This window comes from Bufo bufo, chromosome 2 (genome assembly GCF_905171765.1).
Source record: "Bufo bufo chromosome 2, aBufBuf1.1, whole genome shotgun sequence".
In the NCBI taxonomy this organism is placed as follows: Eukaryota; Metazoa; Chordata; class Amphibia; order Anura; family Bufonidae; genus Bufo; species Bufo bufo.
In genome coordinates this window covers 78,904,681-78,925,155 of record NC_053390.1, presented here as the reverse complement: position 1 = coordinate 78,925,155, position 20,475 = coordinate 78,904,681, and the positions used below count along the sequence as shown (strand labels likewise).

Here is a 20,475-nt window from a genome sequence, read left to right as displayed (position 1 = left end):
AGGTGAGCTGTCCTAGTGAGATTTGGTAAGGCTACTTTCACACTTGCGGCAGAGTGACCTGGCACTGGCACTGCTTGCCGGATCCGGCAAAATGTATGCCAACTGAATGCATTTTAAGACAGATCAGGATCCTGATCCGTCTTACAAAATGCATTGCAAGAACGGATCAGTCTGTCTGTTTGTCATACGGACAAACGGATCAGTTTTGATTTTCACATATTTATGCGCAGACCGGAAGGACAGATCCGGCATTCAGGCAATTCTTCAGTTTTTTTGGCCGGAGATAAAATCGTAGCATGCTGCGGTTTTATCTTTGTCCTGATCAGTCAAAAAGAATGAACTGAAGACATCCTGATTGGATTGCTCTCAATTCAGAATGCATGGGGATAAAACCGATCAGTTCTTTTCCAATATAGAGCCCCTAGGACAGAACTCTATGCCGGAAAAGAATAACGCAAGTGTGAAAGTACCCTAACCTTGACAAGAATATGCTATGTAAGCGAGTATAAACTTGAACTTTTAATATATGCAAATGAGGCTGTAAGAGCAACAGGGCCAATGAATTTACACTTAGGCCTCTTTTACATGAGTGTGACGGATTGGCTCCGGATGCGTTCAGTGAAACTCGCACTATTGTACAAGCAAGTTCAGTCAGTTTTGTCAGTGATTGCATTTATTTATTTTTTCGTGCGGGTGCAATGCGTTTTACACGCGCGTGATCAAAAACTGAAGGTTTACAACAACATCTCTTAGCAATCATCAGTGAAAAACACATTGCATCCGCACTTGCTTCCGGATGCAATGCGTTTTTCACTTAAGCCCCATTCACTTCTATGGGGCCAGGGCTGCGTGAAAAACGCAGAATATAGAACATGCTGCGTTTTTCACGCTACGCAGAACTGATGCGTGAAAAAAAAAAACATGCTCATGTACACACCCATTGAAATTAATGGGTCAGGATTTAGGGCAGGTGCTATGCGTTCACGTCACGCATCGCACCCGCGCGGGAAAACTCCCTCGTGTGAAAGAAGCCTTAGGCTCAGTTCACACCTGAGCGTTCTGAAAGGAGCGCTCTGTATGCGCGATTGTACGGGCGTTTACAATCGCGCATACAGAGACAAGTGTACACACAGTGTCGCGCGTTCCCGAAAGTCTATGTACGGGAACGCGCGACAAGCGCCCAAAAAAACGCTCCTGTACTTGTTTGAGCGTCGGGCGTTTTACAGCGCGATCGTACGCGCTGTAAAACGCCCAGGTGAGAACCATTCCCATAGGGAAGCATTGGTTTCTCCTCCGTAGGAACGCGCTGTAAAACGCTCAGGTGTGAACTGAGCCTTAGAGGCTCTGCAACTTTGACAGGAACAGGCAGTGAAAACATGATTACACCTGGCCCTGTCAAAGTGCAAAGAGAGCAGAACCTCTAGATGTAATGGCAACGCCCCTGTTGCTTCTAGATGCTAGTTTGCCTAGGGGATAACTATTAGATCGGTGGGGGTCCTACCGCTCACGAGAACAGGCGCCCAGTACCTCCTGTAGCTCCCCTGAAATGACCGGAGCGGCTATCTCCGGAATTCCCCTAGAAATGAATGGAGCAGCCGCACGCATGTGCGACCGGCCTTTCTGGTCATTTCAGGGGAGCTGCGGGGGGGGTGGGGTTGACCCCCATCAATCTGTGAATAGGGGATAACTTTAGCCAACCAGAATACCCCTTTAATATCACAACATTCAAACATATGTAGAATAAAGAGGGGTTATAACTATACTATGGAGAGAGATTGATCACAGAAACAGAATACCTATTAGGCCTCATGCACATGAACGTATGTATTTTGTGTTCCACAAAATATAGATACTGTCCGTGTTGTATATTTTTGCAGATCCATTGACTTCAATGGGTCCGTGGTCTGCATTTTGTAGCCAAATATAGGACATGTTCTATCCCTATGCGGAACGGACATATGGATACAGAAAGCACACGGCTCATTCTCAAAGTGTCTGCTACATGCGGAACACGAACCCATTTCAATAGGTCTGGGGGAAAAAATGCGTACGGCACCGAACGCATCCGTATTTTGCGGATCTGCAATTTGCCTTACTATGAAGCACTAAAGAGTGAGTACAAAGTATAGAATGAAATATACATGGTGGGACATTATGACCATGCAGTTCTATCCTCAGGAGGTGATCCAGCGCTCTGCCGTGCCCCGGCTCTGTTCTTCTCCATGAGAGAAGGTCTGGATTGCGATGTGTCTCATGCAGAGCCCGGTCACAAGTTCTGCTTTGTTCTCCTTTTCTAATGATATTTATACAATCAACCCATGAATGGAGTGGAACGGCATGGATTTAGGGCTGTGATATATTGTTTTTGGAAACAATTTAACTTTTTGTTCCACAAAAGGATATTCTATAGATACTGGGCATGAGGTGCTGCCAGGGGAGATGCCAACAAGCCACTCTTTTGCCCTAGCTTTTTATTTAAATACCTTGTCCGACACAAACAATCCACCCATGCAATGACAATATTTTACCGTGGGCGCACTTACCTTCTGCAAACTTGTTCTCCAATTCTGTATTTCCGATGGCTTTAGCCGCCTGACACATCTGTCGTAATAATTCTTCTAGACGTCTCATGCAACGAATGATGCTCCCTACAAGACAAGTTCCAGATTTCAGTGTGTTGCAAGAAACTGGGGCAGATCTACAAACCTGGATGTTATGGGTAAACTGCTCCAGTTTTCCTTTGAAGAAACGTGCTGAAACCCTTATGAAAATATTGCTAAGGACAACTTTCCAAATTCTGTGCATCTATAGGAAATAATGTTAGCCTTCCCATCAGAGTGAGGCCTAATTCACGTTTCCATGTTAGTTTGACATCCACGTTTCATTTGTGAAGTTGCCTGTGAAGGATCCGTGTCTGGTCCATGTGTCCGTTTTTTTGCCCTCCATGTGTCATACCTATTCCACGGACACTAATCAGCTGAAATATTTATTTTAAAAAGCATCCCCAAATCAGCGGACACTGAAAAAAAACACAGATGCCATCTATAGATACCTATAGACTGCAAATGGGCATGTTTGGTCTACATCAAGTACTGCATTTTTCTGTGAATTTTTTCACTGACCCACAGTCAGTAAAAAGTACTGATGTGTGAACAAGCATACTGAAGTCAATGGGTATGTGTGCTGTCTACAGAATATACGGAAAGCACACGTCAGTGAAAAATAGAGATTTAAACAAGGACCAACACTGAATGTGAACATAGCGGCCGCTTTACTGTAACCGGGGAAAAAACGACATATAACCCTTGAGGACCCAGTGTGGGGGACGTGTCAAGTGCTCGGATTTTTACAGTGTACTGTAAAAGTCATTACAGCTCAAGTAAGTGGCGCTACGAGCTTCAGAAGACATGTCAGAACAAAGCTTCCTTCCAGCATAAAGCACGGGGTCAGCTCGAAAAGAGCCATTAACTTCTGATCACGGAAGAGCAGTAAACTGCCCAGAGCCGTGGGGGCCACTAATGTTCCGGAAGAAATTAATTCAATTAAAAGTACTTAGAGGTTTGCGGAAATGCGGAGTTCACAGCTTTATTAACAGGAATGGAATACTGTCCAACATCATCCACACTGTTAACCCTTCTACTGCCACGTGCATATGTAATGCGTCACGACTCGAAACTACTCCTTCAGTTAAAACATGAGGGCACTAGCTTAGATCTTGGCATCCTATTAAAGCTTAGTAGAAACGGTCTTCATGTAATCACCTCTTACAATTTAAGGGCAGATATACTCACTGATTTGTAAGATTTAGGGAAGGGGCGTATGTTTATTTCTTATATTAGGTCCTGTGTATGGGAGGGGGGTCTCCTTGGATCTTCCCTGATGACAGATGTCAGGGGTGATCAGGGTCAGGCATGTTAGCTTCAGTTTCTTCTCGAGGACATAAACCACTGCCTGACAACGGTTTTCTCCCCTCATTCACAAGCAGGTATTGGCAGCGATAGTCCTAAACAAACTTTGATGTGTTCTTGTACAAAATGTTAAGGTCCTTTGATATGGACCGATGTGTCTGCCATGATTGCACCAAACGTTCCTGATAATCGCCTGATCGTCAGTGGAGGTGAGGGCTGCGTTTACATGCAGCAATCGCCTTCACGTTATGGGGACAAGCAATTGCTATGGCAATCGCTCATCTCCATAGACCATCCTCGTTTCTGGGCAGCGGTTCCCTGTTTATACAAACCAATCCGATTCACAGAACTGAAGATTTTAAGACGCTATCACCTGATGAACTCCCGCTTGCTTCTTCATCGGGTGATCGCTGGCACCTTCTACACAGGGAATGAGCTTTTCTGCAAACGCTCATCCCCAATAATTGGTCTCATTATTGGTCCATGTAAAAGGACCTTTACACATTGATGCAAAGTTGTAAGCAGGCGCCTGAGAAAATAGCACCTTACACGTTATAATCACAGAGTGCTAGGTGTCTGCTTTCAGAATATATAAGAAGATTTATTTTATCAGTTATGTTTTTCTGTCGGGTGAAATGTTCAAATCTTTGACAATGTGTTAAATCTGTCACTAGATTTATGAAATAAGATAGGGGTGTCACATTAAAAGCATGCATGTAGGTATGTATACATTCATACCACAGATACAATGTTGCGCTCCCCGCAGCTCACAGTCTATCACTGCTGGTGGAGAGACTAAGGGGCACAATTATTAAGACTGGCGCAGACATCGGTGAGGGTCCACCGTTACACTCACTTGTACAGGACTGCACATCACTCCCAGAAACAGCCAAGTGTATGACCCTCCAAAAATGAAACATCAATAGTCTATAAACTTAAACTGCAGGGAATCCGGATCTTGTTGCTAAAATTCGACTACATTCAACAAAGTAGTGTTCAGCAGGTACCACCTTTACTTCTTATACTTCTTTATATTCTTACCTTCAAAAACATCTGTCATTTTACAAATCTGAGCAAACGTTGCCCCATTGGCCCACGTGTAGACAACATCCATGAGATTCGGACGGAAAGCACTTAAATAGGACTCCTCATCGACTTCCAGCTTGGCTTCTGCTGAGACTTTTGCGATCCTCCGGGCCGTTTCCTGTCCAGATGGTTACATTCAGCATTATATGTATTACGAAATGTACAAAACTACCCTTTACATGGACACAAAATATGGTCATTGCTCTGTGAGGCGCAGCGTAGACGCCGACACCGCAATGCCAACCAATAACGGAGGAAAGTGGAGTATATAAAAAATATATACAAGTCACTACGTGCTACATTGAGTTAGATTACAGTGTATTTCGCCTCCGACATCAGGTTCATGCAAAGTCTTATTTTATGAAATTCCAGAGTTTATATTCTCAGGTTGATTAATTACCTGCATTTGTCGTAGAGGTCCTGCTAGTTGTTCTGTTAGTTTGGGCATTTCGCTTGACTAAAACAAGGAGAGAGGAAAAAATAAATTAAAAATCAGGATTAGGCCTCATGCAGACGGCCGTTGTGCGGCCGTTCTGTGCATTTGGGACCGCAATTTCCGGTCCCCAATGCACGCGCAACGTCTATGTGGCGGCAGGGACGGATCGAGACCCATTCACCTTAAATGAGTCCGTGATCCATCCACACTGCCAAAAATTAGAACACGTTCTATTTTTTTTTTTGTGGTGCGGAGGCACGGACAGAAACACTACGGAAGCACTCCGTACTGCTTCCATGGGGTTCCGTGCCTCCGTTCCGCACTGCAGACCCATTCAAGTGCAATACGGCCATGGCCGGGCAACGGCCGTGTGCATGAGGCCTAATTAAGATACAGATTGATCCACAATTCTGGGTCTAGATTATATTATTGGATCCACCCTTGCAATTACTATTTTTTATTGTTTCTAACCATCTGAAAAGAAAAATTTAGCAAATATTTTTATTTAAAAGGTTTTGTTCAAGAATAAGTTGTTTTTTCCTAATGCCCACAGCATTCCTCAGCCAGCAAAAGATTCATACCTAGCTGCACCCTGCCACATCGGTGTGTCCATTTTCCAGTCCCCGGCGCTGCAGGGGTATGACCACATGCTCCACTGCAGCCAATGGCTGGGTTTGGCAGTGAGGCGCTGCTAATATCAGAACTGAATCCTTTCTAACCAAGAAATTATCAGATCATAGAGCAAAGCGGTGCTGGGGAAATCAGACTCCCTGCCCTGTCCAGAATACAGACTGGTATTTATGGCTGCAGTAGTGTGCAAATGTACATGAACTACCCCAAATGTGCCCCCAGGATCTACACCCAGAGACTGAGTTAGGCCGGGCTCACATAACCATTTCATTTTCCCTTCTTCTGAGTCGTCAGAAGAGCAAGCGGGGGGAAGCAAAAAACGGATGCTGTATTATATGCATCCATTATGCACATTTTGCTTCTGCTTTAGCCATTTCTGTCTGAAATCCATTAATTTTGATGGGGGAAAAAAAAAAAAAAAAAAAGTCCTGCATGCATTCCAGACGAAAATGGCTAAAGCGGATGCAAAATGAGCATAATGGAAACTCAGGATCCGTTTTTTTTACACAATCTTTTTTTCCCCCCTGGTCTGATGGATCAGAAGAACAAAAAATAAAACAGTGATGTGAACCCAGCCTTGACCATGTTTTCTGGGGAGCAGACAGGCTGCAATGTGGGCCCCCAAGATGCTGCCCAGAAACCCCTAGGCTGCCAGGTGACAGCACTGCTCATAGTAAGATCAGGTTTCGTCACCCACCGTTTGCTGTGTCTGATAGACTTCCTAATAAATCATCATTTACAATGGGAAACTCCTTAGATGTTACGTCTATGGAAGAACTGAGCAGTTGCCAGACAGCAACGGCAGGATCCGACAAGTACTCAATCTGTGGCCTGTACTATTTTTATAGGCTTCTTCTATCTAAGCCGGTAATGTGTCATGCTAGTGGTTCATGCATTACGCAGATCGCATCCCTGATGGCGTTTCCGTCTACAGAGGGACGTCGGTCTGGGCATCCCTCTTCACCCATATACCTCTGCAGCACAGAAACTTCCTCTGGAAAAACAGCTGTACAAACACAGCACTTAATGAGAAATGCCCCCGACTCCAGCTGTGTGATCTGTACTCAATCTGCTCTCCCACCTCCCGAGAGCTCACACGGCTACCAGGAGCCCGGCTTACTGTACTATAGTCAGAATAATTGTACAGATCTCAACTAATTGGACGGAGAAAGTCTGCAGACCGCAATAAGGGAAGTCTTCAGCCATTGCATCAACTCCTATGAAAGTGACAACCAGATCCTTAAATTACAAACCTGTTTAGTTAGGTTGAGAAATGGGAGTAGGGGGTGCAGTACTGAATACAAAGATCGGCTGCTCACTACCACAGGAGCGATAGGTAACATCTCTCTATTGGTATCAACCACAGCTAACCAAAATGTTAACAAATTAAGGTCTTTTTTTTTGTTGCAAGAAACAGTGCCTCTTTTGTGCATGGGCTGTACCTGGTATTGCAGCTCAGCTTCATTCACTCGGGGGGCTATCCTATGGATATCAGATTGGCAGGGGTCTAACTCCAGGGACCCCTGACGATCAGCTGTTAGTGCCGCTCTTTGTTTCTAGGCCATGTGGCGTCACCGTACATCGGTCAAATGGTCTAGTTGCAGCTCAGCCCCATTTAAGTGAATAGGGCAGAGCTGCAATACCAAGCGCAGCCACTATACAATACATTGTAGGGCGCTGTGCTGGGTAAGCTGCTGGGAGTCTGCAGAGCTCCGGTGAGCGGGGAGGCTCCCTAAAGTAGCTGATCAGCAGGGGCGCCAGGTCTCGGACCTGGCCGATGTGATAATGCTGAGGATAGGTTATCATTATTATTTCCTGGATGACCCCTTTAAGGGGTAGTTCACATCAGGAAGACGATAAGATGATGACAAAGTGCCCCATGGCTGAAACCCTCAATGGTCAGCTATAATATGTAAGCCCTTCTCCAGGGGAAAAAAACCAGATCCTCCAGAACAAAGATGCAATCGTAGCTCCTCTCAGCTCCTGCTAATAAAAGGGGGGTTCCAAACACAGAATTCCCCGACAGCTTTTAAAAATTGGTTTTCTAAACTAGTGAACCCCTCTAACAAAATGGAAACGTCAGAATTAACAAGGGTCTGGAGTGGGTCTAGAAGCTGGGACTCCAACCTTATGTCTAGAAAGAGTGGAGACGAGGCTGCACGTATCGCGTCCGCTCCACTGAAATCCACGGCAAACCAAAACGGACATGATGTTTTACATGGCAACTACTCAATATTCCACACAGCTTACAATGCACAGTCCACCACCAATTTATAATTTATCTCACTAGTAATAAACAAGGAGACGTTTTCTCCAGCAGCGTGTACAAATACAGCCTGGGACGTTACACTCACATTCTCCTGAAACACGAAGCAGCTGAGCAGGGCCGTCGCTTGTTCCGACGTCAGGTCATTAAAAAGTCCGTTAAACATCATTTCTGTGAGTAGTAGCTCGTCAGCACTGCAAAGGACAGAGATCACAACCCATTATTCTGTACAGTTACTAAAAATACAGGTATTGAAAAGAAGAAAAAAAAATGCTAATTTATCTGGGATTATGCTTTAAAAGGGCGCACTGCTATAAAACTGCTCCTTCCTACAGCCATACACATTCAGTAGCTTTTTGCAAATGGCTCCCAACTCACTTTGGCTGAGCGTGTATATCTCTTCAATGGGGATGAGGGAGAGCTGCTGTCAGACACCTTTGTGGGCAGTTTATCTCCAGGGAGAACAAAAGGCTCGGGTGAAAATATTGCCCAATCCCTCTCTCCCCTGAGATCATATATCGGGGAAGAGTTGCCAGCTTCCCATATGCATTAGACCACTGGCTGACTATGCCGTCCCTGCGGTTAGCCCTCACTGATCAGATACTTATCCCCTACCTGTAGAATAGGGGATACATTTTTAAAGGCTATGTACACCTTTGGGGGCATTTTTTTTAATTATTGCATTGTACTCATTTTTTTAATTGGTCTTTATTAAAAATATGGCATCCTTTTTTCTGTACAAGATTCTCTAGTAGCAGTCTGTGGGTTCTCTGTCTTTTCCGTCAGTTGGGGAGCCGACTGGCTCCTTATCTCTGCTCACTGACATTATAAACAGTCATTATAGCTCAGTTCTCATCTTACTGATAAGAATGTGGCTTAAATAAGTGATCACTTAGTAGTTTAGAGATAAGGGTTAGTAGATGACCTTCACAAAAGGGACAGTACCAGTAACACAGTTAGAAAAACAGTTAACCCTTTGTGACAAAACGGCTCAATATCTTTAATAAAGGCCAATCAAAAATAAGGATTTTTAGCCAAAAATTACTAAAATGCAATCAAACTAAAATTGCCTCCAAAGGTGTATATAGCCTTTAACTTTGCACAACCCCTTTAATGTATTTGTGTAATTGCTACGGTTGAAGTTTTTTTTTGGGGGAGACTAGATATATTGCCTATTCCTATGATATCTCTAATACTAAAGGTGAGGGGTGCCCCAACACATCTTCATAACTTGTCTGGTTCTGCAGCAAACCCACCTTCACTTTAGTGGACTGGGCTGCAGTACCAGACACTTTTTTGCCTTTTCATTCTGCTGATCGCTGGAGGGATCTGGGTGTCTGACATCTCTTAATACATTTATTACGGCCAAAAAGTGGGAACAAAAGACTCAGAACGCCAGGAAGTTCAACATAAAAAGAGAATCACCTGCTAATTTCACAGGCCACTCGTCCCTTCATCTCTATGACATCAGCGGACGAAGCAAAACCCATGCGTCTCAGCACGCGCTTCCTGCACTTCAGCTCATCCATCTGTAACACCGTGCGAGCTTTCTTCAGTTCCCGCCTGGCTGCTCGAATATCCACTGCGATCTGCAAATCAAGGCATATAACAATGATATACATGTACAAATAAGGATATACGCGTCCATACATGGACAGACTTGTAGAGGTTTTACCTGGGCTTTCTTCTCGCACTGTTTGTATGCAGACTCCAGATTCGGATCGTTGTTGAGAGGGTGAGAATACATCCTGTGTTCAAAGGCTTCAGTTTTCTGAATGACTTTTTTAAGGCCGGGATCTTTAATACCCATATCATCTATGGGGTCCAGTAAGGGCACGCCATCAGGGAAGCGCTTCTGAACCTCCTGCAGAACGATTAGTCGGATTACAAGGTTATTCATACAGGGCCAATCTCTGACAACGGACACACTTCTTATATTGCACTTCCAACTGCATTTCAGACCTCCAGCTCAGTATACAGATCGCAAACTATTTTCCACCTTCTCCACGTTCCCTCCTATGTTCTGAATGTCTTCTTGGGAGGTGGATCCTAATACAAGTCTGTGCAGCATTGAGAGGCAGTACACTACATAACAAATAACTATCCCTGCAAACAAATAAGGTCTCACGCACACGACCGTAAAGCTAGTTTCACATCGTGGCAGAGCTCTATGGCGGGCTGTTCCGGCAGAGAAAAGCCTGCTGGAGAGGATCTTGACTATAATGGGGTCCGGCAGAGATCCGGCTACTACCCAGCAATATGCTGGGAATCAACTGGCCAAAAAACATTGCACCAACGGTTTTTGTCCGGCCGATTCCCAGCATTCTAAGCCAGAACAGCCTGCCGGACAGCAGCGCCACATGTGAAAGAAGCCTAATGGGTTCTCAGTCCGCAAACTGTGGATTCGCAAGACCGGGGACCTGGCTGTGTGCGTCCTGCACTTTCCAGTCACCCCTATTGTAAAAACGCTTATTTTTGTGCGCAAAACAGACAAGAATAGGACACATTCTTTTGCCGGATGGAGATTCAGCTGCTCGGATGACATCTGTGTTCAGTCTGAATTTTTTTGTGGGCCCCCATAGAAATTAATGGGTCTGCATGTAATCCGCAAAAAATGTGGTTCGACACAGACCCAAAATACAGTCGGGTGCATGAGGCCTAACTCTAATATAAATATCTAATGTTCACTAGTCACCTTAACTGGCAAACCTTACAGAAGACTCTGAAGCAGGGGTAGGCAACCTCCGGCACTCCAGCTGTTGTGAAACAATAACTCCCAGCATGCATACTTGCTCTGCTCTTCTAGGAACTTGCATGGAAATGAATGGAGCATGCTGGGAATTCTAGCTTAACAGCTGGAGTGCCAAAGGCTGATAATCCCTTCTCTAAAGGGAAGTGGAAATAAGATAAGCCAGAGGAGATGAGTGGGAGAGCGGGGCGTCGGCCATCTTATCTAACATCCGGACAACAGTTTTTCCCACCGTAATAAAATCGATATAAACAAGGCTCCCATTCTGAATAAGGAGATGGCGTGTGCGGTGTCACCATTTCCGCAGTATATTATACTGTGTGCGCAGCATGGCCCGTTGAAGCCAATGGAGACCAGATACGTTTTCACTCATTGACATTGTACATTGTGGGGCGCGCTCCCTAGATGTCCAAGGTCTCTTCCCCTACTACACTTCACAGGTATTGATCTGGCATTTGTTATTATCAGGCTATTTATGGGTCACATTATGCAATTGGTCTTCTATGCTATTATTTCTGTTACCCTTTTTGGCTTTTGTAACTCTTGTGTTTTTTTACCTGCACTATTTGCAATATATTCCCTCCTCTGGTTTCTTGAGGAGTTTTCTATGTCTTTTCATGCAAATTGCTGTCAAGCCATAATGAGTACTTTCAAGGGGGGGATTTTCATCTCGTGTACCTACTGGGGAGCTGCAGATTTGCAGCGTTAACTGCATTGCTGCTATTTATCATTCATACATTTAATTATTTATATGTTGTCTTTTATGAGGTCATCTAATAAAATACCGGTAGATCATGATTATCTATGTGTGCTTTTGGTAATATTGTACAGTATCTGTAGTAAATACATATCTAAAGGGATATACATAAGCCAAGCTGCGGCATGGTGAAAGTGCAGGAGCGGTGCAGCCACACACTCTAACTCCTGCTGTGCAGACGACATACCACACACGTCTATGCTGCCTGGGCATGAAGGAATGGATGGCACGGCCTGTACAAACAGCTTGTGAGTGTTTATTTACTGAGCGTCTGCCAAGATTTCCCCTCCCTGCAAACAAGTGGCAGCCACCCGGCTGCTCCTCTCACTGTGGTCTTCACTACTGACAAGTCTGTGACAACTACAACCCTAATGATGGACGGTTTCAACATCAATGCTTTGCTACATCTGTCTCCGGGAAAGGTGGATGTTGATCAATTTTTTCTTCCAAGTACAGTCATCCAGCTTTCCTATGGTCCTTAACGGGAGTCTGACACCACTATATGACCGTATACAGAGCTTACATGGCACTGTAGCACACCTATACATGAATGTAATGGTACCTTTGTTATTTTATTTAGACTTGCAGAAGCTGGAAAAACAATGTTTAATTAATATGCAAATGAGCAATGGCAAGTGCCCAGGGGGCGGAGTTCAGTGTGTAGGAGCCCAGGCTGCTCTGCCTTCTTTCAGCATTACTCCTCCCCAGCCTCTTCCTTTGCCCGCCCTCCTATTCCCTTGTGTCATCCCTAGGTCATTTGCATATGAATTAAACGTCGTTTTTCCAGCTTCTGCAAGTCTAAAGAAAATAACAAAAGGTACCATTACATTCATGTATAGGTGTGTATACGGTCATATAGTGGTGTCAGACTGCCTTTAAAAGCAAATCTATGTAAGTAGTAATATATCCACCGGTCACAAGTCCCTAGAGGTGCCGTTCAGGAATCAGGAGAACAAAGGATGTCATTTATTAAGACCAGCATTTTAGACACCGGTCTTAATAAAGCCCTAAACTGGCGGTTGGGTGATGGCCTATGCTGCAGCTGTAATGGTGGCCATAGCCGGATGAGAGGACAACTCAGCGACTTTTACTGTGAAGATAATAGTTTTAAGGGAAATTTCCTACATTTAGAATTAAGATAACGTCTTATCATACACGCTTATTAACACTCATCCTCTAAAACAATTAATGTGCAGAATAACGGACGCCACTGGAGCCAGTGTCTGGAAGCGCTCCATCGTACAGCCATTAGCAGATAATTGCTCACAATGATCGCTGCCAATTCCAATAGTAGAACCAACTAAACCAACACTGGACTGTAAAAGTGCGGCCTCATTTTTGAGGGAACAATCACAAGTGGGTTTTTTTAGCAACCAAAATTCCTGAAATTTTTGGAGAGGAAAATTCAAATTGAGGAGAATTAACCCTTTTAATTCAGAATTCTATCTCCCATCTGTAATCCTATTCAAACTCAGACAGGGAGGATTTTTCATTCTGATGTTGTGAGCAGAAAATCTGCTGCATATTACAGCAGCAGCAGCAAAGTGGACGACATTAACAGATTTCATCAGCATTTTGCAGGAAAAAAATAAATAAAATACGCAGCGGTACGGATTTTAAATTTGCAGTTTTGTATGTTGCTTTTTTCCACTCAATTGACATTGCATGCGAACACTTAGGGCGGGGCGACATGACCTAAAATCTATATCGCGATATAATTTGAAGCATGTGCGATAATGATATATATCGCAATATATTATTTTCTTCTGTATGTATACAAATTACAAAACTTTGCCATTGTCATTTACCCTATACCATGTCCCCCATCCAGAACCATCAGCCCCATGCCATAGCCATCCTCCAACGCATGAGACGGACCACGTCTTCTTCCCAGCATGCACTGGGAGGGACCTGACATCACACATAGCGTCAGCCAGCGGGCTGACGATGAGTGCACGCAAGGCCCGGGCCTGTGCAGCACAGTGCCCAGTCGGGAGACGACGGAGCGGTCAGTGAGAAGCTTCTTTAATTCACTACCTCTCCGTGGTCATCTATCGCGATAGGGCAATATAGACAAAATCAATATCATTGCCCAAATTTATATCGTTTGTTGTTTATATCACCCACTCCTATGGACACCACACTAAAAGAGAGCATGTGAGGCAAAAAGGCTGGCAATATATGATGTACAGTAAGTAGGCGACAGGTCTGCCAAAAATCAGCTGATCAGGGGGTCTTCATGCTGCTGGGAAACCCCTAGATTACCTGTTATTACTGGGTAAGCAATTCCAGTATGGAATCATTGGGGCATCTATGTAACATTAAAGACCCGACTTCCTCAGCAGCAATGTTGTCCTGCATTCAAATCACCATCCAAAATCCATGTATCCACCAAAACACACACACATTCGGATAGTGACTTAAAAGCCCCATAAAGTCTCCAAGACCTGAATGCGTCTGACAGAAATCGGAAAACGCAACTTTTTCTACTACACTGTTGTATATTTTTGAAAATATTAAATAGATAAAAAAAAAAAAAAAAAAAATTTAAAAAAAAAACCTAATCCCACTACAAAGATAGTTACCAGTGATGAGCTTGGGGAAGTCTACGAGGTAATAATTTTAAAAGGTGGTCACATCGGATTGTGCAGTTTTCCCGCAAAAAATAAAAAAATCTCAATATAATCGGGGTGCCTTCACAGACAATGTCATTTCCAGTCCAGACAAATCGGTCACCACTGCCGTAAAACTGATGCAGATTTCACCCTTTACATTGCAAACAGCGGTGCGCGCAGGAATTATTCAGCAAATCCTCTCTAAAATCACCACGTAAGACGTGCACTTTTCAGCGCATTTGTCTTTAGCAGGAAGCTCCGGTACATGCGCACCCATAGAGGTAATTTGTCCAAAAGAAGAGATTTTCTGATTTTCGGAGGAAATTGTAGACCAAATATGCTATCCTATCTCCACTTACAGTACTGTGTGATCTAATATATAAAGCCGAATGTATGTATGTATGTATGTATGTATGTCCGCTAAATGACAACCTGAGGCCATCCAGCTGTCTTGAAACTACAACTCCCAGCATACCCGGAGGATGGCTTCACAACAGCAGTTATACAATGTATCACTGGTTGAGTCACGGGTTCTGTGACCGTACACAAGAGGTTTGTCACATGCTTATAGCGTTGGTAAAGGCTGTGTTCTCGTCCTTCAGACCACAGCCTTTACCACTGTGAGAACAGGAGGCTGTGAAGCCGCAGGAAATACATATAGGACACCACCTGACGGATCATCTCTATAAGAAATAACCAAATCAAACTGAAATTATCCTACTACAAGGGATTATCACAAGTCACTAGAGTTTACCTGTATGGATTTTAATACGCTTTGCCGGTTGTCAAGGGGCCTGAGATCCTTGGGGATATATAGACGCACACTGCTGATCGCACATAGCAAGTGAAGCAGAACTGGAACAACCTGTAGTGAGGGAAGGGAAAAGACATTTAGCAGCGGCGCAGAATACTATAAACCTCCACACAGTAGACGTCATACACAAACTAGAAAGAAAACATCTAATGGATGTTCTCACAGTAAGTATTACTTTTGAAGGGTTTGATTGGTGAGGGGACCCCCCCCCCCCCTCCCCCACACCAACCAGCAGAACAAAAGGACTGTTCATGGTGGTCCAGGGAGTCAGATTCCTGATGATCAAATGGCCTATCCATCAATCAATGTTTAAAAGATAGGTGATCAGAATCTGATTGGTGGGAGCTTGACAGCTGGGGCCACCACCCATCACAAGAACGGGATACTAGAGTCCCTGGAGTAAACTGGGTGACTTTCGCACGTGTGCTGCCACTACTTTCAATTCTATAGGAGAGTACAGGACTCTGCCGTCTCCAACAGTCCCATAGAAATGAGTGGAGCAGCAGTGCGCATGTGCAACCCATTGATCCGTTCACTTTAGGGACTTAGGCTTTTTTGCTGGATCTCGCAGGGAATTAGCGAAAACGCATTTGTTCAGAACGGTTGTAATATCTCCCAAATGACAGATCCAGCACTAAAACCATTGTAAGCGTCCCACGGTGAACACAAAAATGCTGCTTGCAGCGTTTGTTTGTGCAACATGGGAACGCAACAAAACGGAGTGTATTCTGACGCACTCCGCTCAAGTTCGTTCAGTTTTCTCCCCATTCATTTTCAATGGGGACAAAACTGAAGCGTTTGGCTGCGGTTTTCAGATTCTGTCACAGATCTCAAATCCGTACAGCAAAACACAGATGTGAAAGCAGCTTAATTCTCCTGAACTGTGAGGGTCCCAGCAGTGAGACCACCTTTGATCGGATACTAATCACCTATTCTGTGCAAAAGTCCTTTAAGTCCAAGAAATCCCCTTAAAAGGATTTTGCCACCATTAACATTTAGATTTGCATGGATTTGGGTGACAACCAGGCATGGTCATGACTACAGGGCGAGGTCCCTGTATCAGGTATGCCAGTAATAGTAGCCATATGGGTTCTTGCCCAAGCTTTATGAGAAGCAGATATTTGTATGGTACAAAACTTAAACTTCAAACTTTTTTTTTTAAATTCAGGGACAAATTGTGTTCACTAGAAAAATACTTGCGCTGGGTTTAGGAATAGCCTGCAGCGATCAGGATGAAAGTGCTGGAGAAGACAATAGGTTCCAGAGAGAAGTCTATACGGGGGACTGTTCTCCCTGCCACATACATTCATGTCTATAGGCACAAGCGCGACACTGGGCCTGGACTAGACCGCCTACAGCTTGCCTATGGGTAGCGGCGTGTATACATATTTAGATGGTGTGTAAATATCTTCCAGGTATTTCTGAGCGATTAGGAGTAAAATCTTCACAAACAGAACAACCGCCCATTAATGCAGCTATACACAGCATGATGCGTATAGGTTTTCCATTTAGGAGTATAGGAAAGCTGGATGAGAAGCACGGAAACCATTGCAATTGCAGTTAAACTTATCACCCAGCTTTCCCAGAAGCAGGTATAACTAGGAAAAAGCAGAACGGATTTAACAACTTGACAGAAAACAAGCCAAGGACTAAAATGGACTTCTGATTTTTATTTTACAGAAACATTTTCTTAAATGTCTGGCTATGCGGGGCAGGCTGCACCCTCTGCACTGCAAAGAAATCAATCGGCGGTGGGAATCCACAGCATAAATGGACTTGCTACGGATTTAAAATTTACACCACAATTCAATTTCCACTGCACTTTTTTGCACTGCGCTAATGAAATTTCTTAAAGGGGTTATGCATATATAGATTGCCTATTGATTATCTGATTCGTAGGGGTCCCACAACCCAGCCGATCAGCTGTTCTGCAGTAGCTCTGGCAATGGAAGCCCCATTTATTGTACAGTGGATGGGGCTGGATACTGACTTCAACCAAACACCAATGTAAAATCCACAGCGTACACATCCCATGTGGACATACCCTGGGGAACAACCATGTTTTCTGCATTTACGTGTCCATATGGAAGCTATTTGGGCATAGAGAAATGTTTGCCACCCAGGACACCACTTGAATAGTGATAGCGGCTTTCACACTGGAGGACTGTGTGATCCGAATAGTCACTATGCAATACTAAATATCCCCCAGCTGGTGACCAGCAGGACGCAATTATCGCCTCAGGCACCAGGCAGGGGGTGGACATCTGTTTAAAAGGACTGTGCAAAATAAGAAAAAGGTAACCGCTTTCTTCCAAAAGCAGAGTCACACCATACATACATACATTGCATAGGCTATTGCAGCTCATTGAGATGAATGGGGCTGACCTGCAATACAAGGCACAACCTGTGGACGGGTTTGGCGCTATATTCAGAAGAAAGCAGCCATCTTTTTCTAATCCTGTTTTGGGATAGTTATAGACATCAAATGTATGCACACTACTAGACATTGGGCACGTGAAATTCCCTGTACTCTCTTAGTAAATGTTCTCAAGTGGCAGTTTTTCGTTGCAGAAATTTAATCGGAATGGGATCTGCATGTGGTTTATTTGAGTGACAGGGCCAGGTTCCCGCACAGTCATCTTGCCTGGCCCTGTTGATCAAGAAAGAGAAGGAGGGGCTGACAGAGGAGACAGGAGGAGCAAGAGCGCACAGAGTGGGTTGGGTCCGGCCTGTATGCACTTAAAGGGGTTGTCCAAGTTATATTTATTGATGACCCATCCTCAGGATAGGTCATCAACATGAGATCGGCTGGGGTCTGACACTCGGCACCCCTGCCGATCAGCTGTTTGAAGAGGAGGCGCGCCGTGCCAGCGCTGCCTCCTCTTCATTGTTTACCTGCTAGCCGTTGCATCTGCAGAGGTGTGCAGGTGCAATTACACCCAAGCCGTCCCATTCATTTCAATGGCACGGATCGCTTCTACCGCTCATTTGCATGTGGAATTAAAGTACTTTTTCTCCAGAATGAAGCAAAGCTGAGCTACCTACAAAGCATTGTGTCCGGTGTATGGGTATGGCCACGTGGTCAGGTTTTCTGATGCAGTTTTGGAAGCCAAAACCAGGAGTGAATTAAAAAAAAAAAAAAAAAAAAAAAAAAAAAAAAAAAAGAGAAGAAGAAGTTGCATTCTGTCCTTTATAGTCTCTTTTATGATCCACTCCTGACTTGGGTTTCCAAAACTGCATGAGGAAACCTGACCGTGTGGCCGCGCCCTTACAACAAACTCCCTGGTGACAGTGTGAACCGAGATGCTCTTTTAGTGGATCATTCTGACTGCAAGTACATCAAACATCATCTTATTACCAGGAGGAATACTGACATTTACTGAGGACCATCTGCATCTAATTCCCCCTACGATGTGCAATCATTTATTGCAGAACCAGACATGACTTCTCTCTAGCTCTGTCTAAACAATCTGTCATGGAAATAAAGTCTGGAGTCTCCCCTCCCTTCAGCCCGGCGCTTGCACTGCAACAAGTGGCTGGAGAGGTGATGAACACATGAAGGTCACTTTCACACTTACGTGCTTTATTTGCCCACAGGGGTGGACTGGCCACAGACCCTACAGGGGAATTTCCCCACGGGCCAATGCCCATGGGGTCCACCCAAGACCTCCTCATGGCCACCATCCAGGTACATAAAGATCTGATGCTCTCGCATTAATTAATGTAAGTGTATCAGGAACTTATGCACCTGGCCAGTGGCCACAGGTGTCCTCTTAAATTCAACTGTATTGCCGTTTCATACTGTGGCGCAGGCTGCAGTATTCTGAGCTGCACTGTGGTATCCGGTACTGCTGAGGCAGTATTCTGTGCTGCACTGTGGTATCCGGTACTGCTGAGGCAGTATTCTGAGCTGCACTGTGTTATCCGGTTCTGCTGAGGCAGTATTCTGAGCTGCACTGTGGTATCCGGTACTGCTGAGGCAGTATTCTGTGCTGCACTGTGGTATCCGGTACTGCTGAGGCAGTATTCTGTGCTGCACTGTGTTATCCGGTTCTGCTGAGGCAGTATTCTGAGCTGCACTGTGGTATCCGGTTCTGCTGAGGCAGTATTCTGAGCTGCACTGTGGTATCCGGTACTGCTGAGGCAGTATTCTGTGCTGCACTGTGGTATCCGGTACTGCTGAGGCAGTATTCTGTGCTGCACTGTGGTATCCGGTACTGCTGAGGCAGTATTCTGTGCTGCACTGTGGTATCCGGTACTGCTGAGGCAGTATTCTGTGCTGCACTGTGGTATCCGGTACTGCTGAGGCAGTATTCTGAGCTGCACTGTGGTATCCGGTACTGCTGAGGCAGTATTCTGAGCTGCACTGTGGTATCCGGTACTGCTGAGGCAGTATTCTGTGCTGCACTGTGGTATCCGGTACTGCTGAGGCAGTATTCTGTGCTGCACTGTGGTATCCGGTACTGCTGAGGCAGTATTCTGAGCTGCACTGTGGTATCCGGTTCTGCTGAGGCAGTATTCTGTGCTGCACTGTGGTATCCGGTACTGCTGAGGCAGTATTCTGTGCTGCACTGTGGTATCCGGTACTGCTGAGGCAGTATTCTGAGCTGCACTGTGGTATCCGGTTCTGCTGAGGCAGTATTCTGTGCTGCACTGTGGTATCCGGTACTGCTGAGGCAGTATTCTGTGCTGCACTGTGGTATCCGGTACTGCTGAGGCAGTATTCTGTGCTGCACTGTGGTGTTAGTGTCTAAGTTTTTTCCCCCCGTCCAGATTGCATGCGTTTTTTACGCGCATGAAGAAAAGCTGAAAAAACTGTTTACATCTCCTGGCAACCATCAGTGAAAAACACAATGCATCTGGACGCCTTCCATTTTTCATGCAAGCCCCATTTACTTCTATCGAGCCAGAGCTGCAAGAAAAACGCAGATTATGGGAAATGCTGCAGAGATGATGCGTGAAAAATGGGTCCGGATTCAGTCCTGACAGTATGCGTTCGCTACACGCATCACATCCGGAAGGAAAACACACTTGTGTGGAGCCCTTACTCCTTTTCTTAAGCTGTTCTTAAAAAAACTTCATAGGGTTGAATAAACTCTTAAAAAAACATTTACATGTATTATCATAGTGTATAAAGCCTCATGCAGACATCCGTGGAACACGGTCTGAGAGATACCGGACTGGCATTGCAGGAGCGCACTACGTCATTGGTTG

The 20,475-nt window shown here is 44.8% G+C and overlaps 1 protein-coding gene across 1 annotated transcript in view; it reads right to left on the bottom strand.

The window, feature by feature from the left end:
* MTREX (Mtr4 exosome RNA helicase) overlaps positions 1-20,475 on the bottom strand; it is a 102,913-nt gene that overhangs the window by 2,008 nt on the left and 80,430 nt on the right. The window contains exons 20-26 of the mRNA XM_040421255.1: positions 15,202-15,312; positions 10,002-10,190; positions 9,752-9,915; positions 8,415-8,520; positions 5,395-5,451; positions 4,950-5,112; positions 2,544-2,648 (exon numbers count right to left, since the gene is read on the bottom strand). Of these exons, the coding sequence (XP_040277189.1) occupies positions 2,544-2,648; positions 4,950-5,112; positions 5,395-5,451; positions 8,415-8,520; positions 9,752-9,915; positions 10,002-10,190; positions 15,202-15,312 (895 nt within the window). The remainder of the gene's footprint in view (positions 1-2,543; positions 2,649-4,949; positions 5,113-5,394; positions 5,452-8,414; positions 8,521-9,751; positions 9,916-10,001; positions 10,191-15,201; positions 15,313-20,475) is intronic.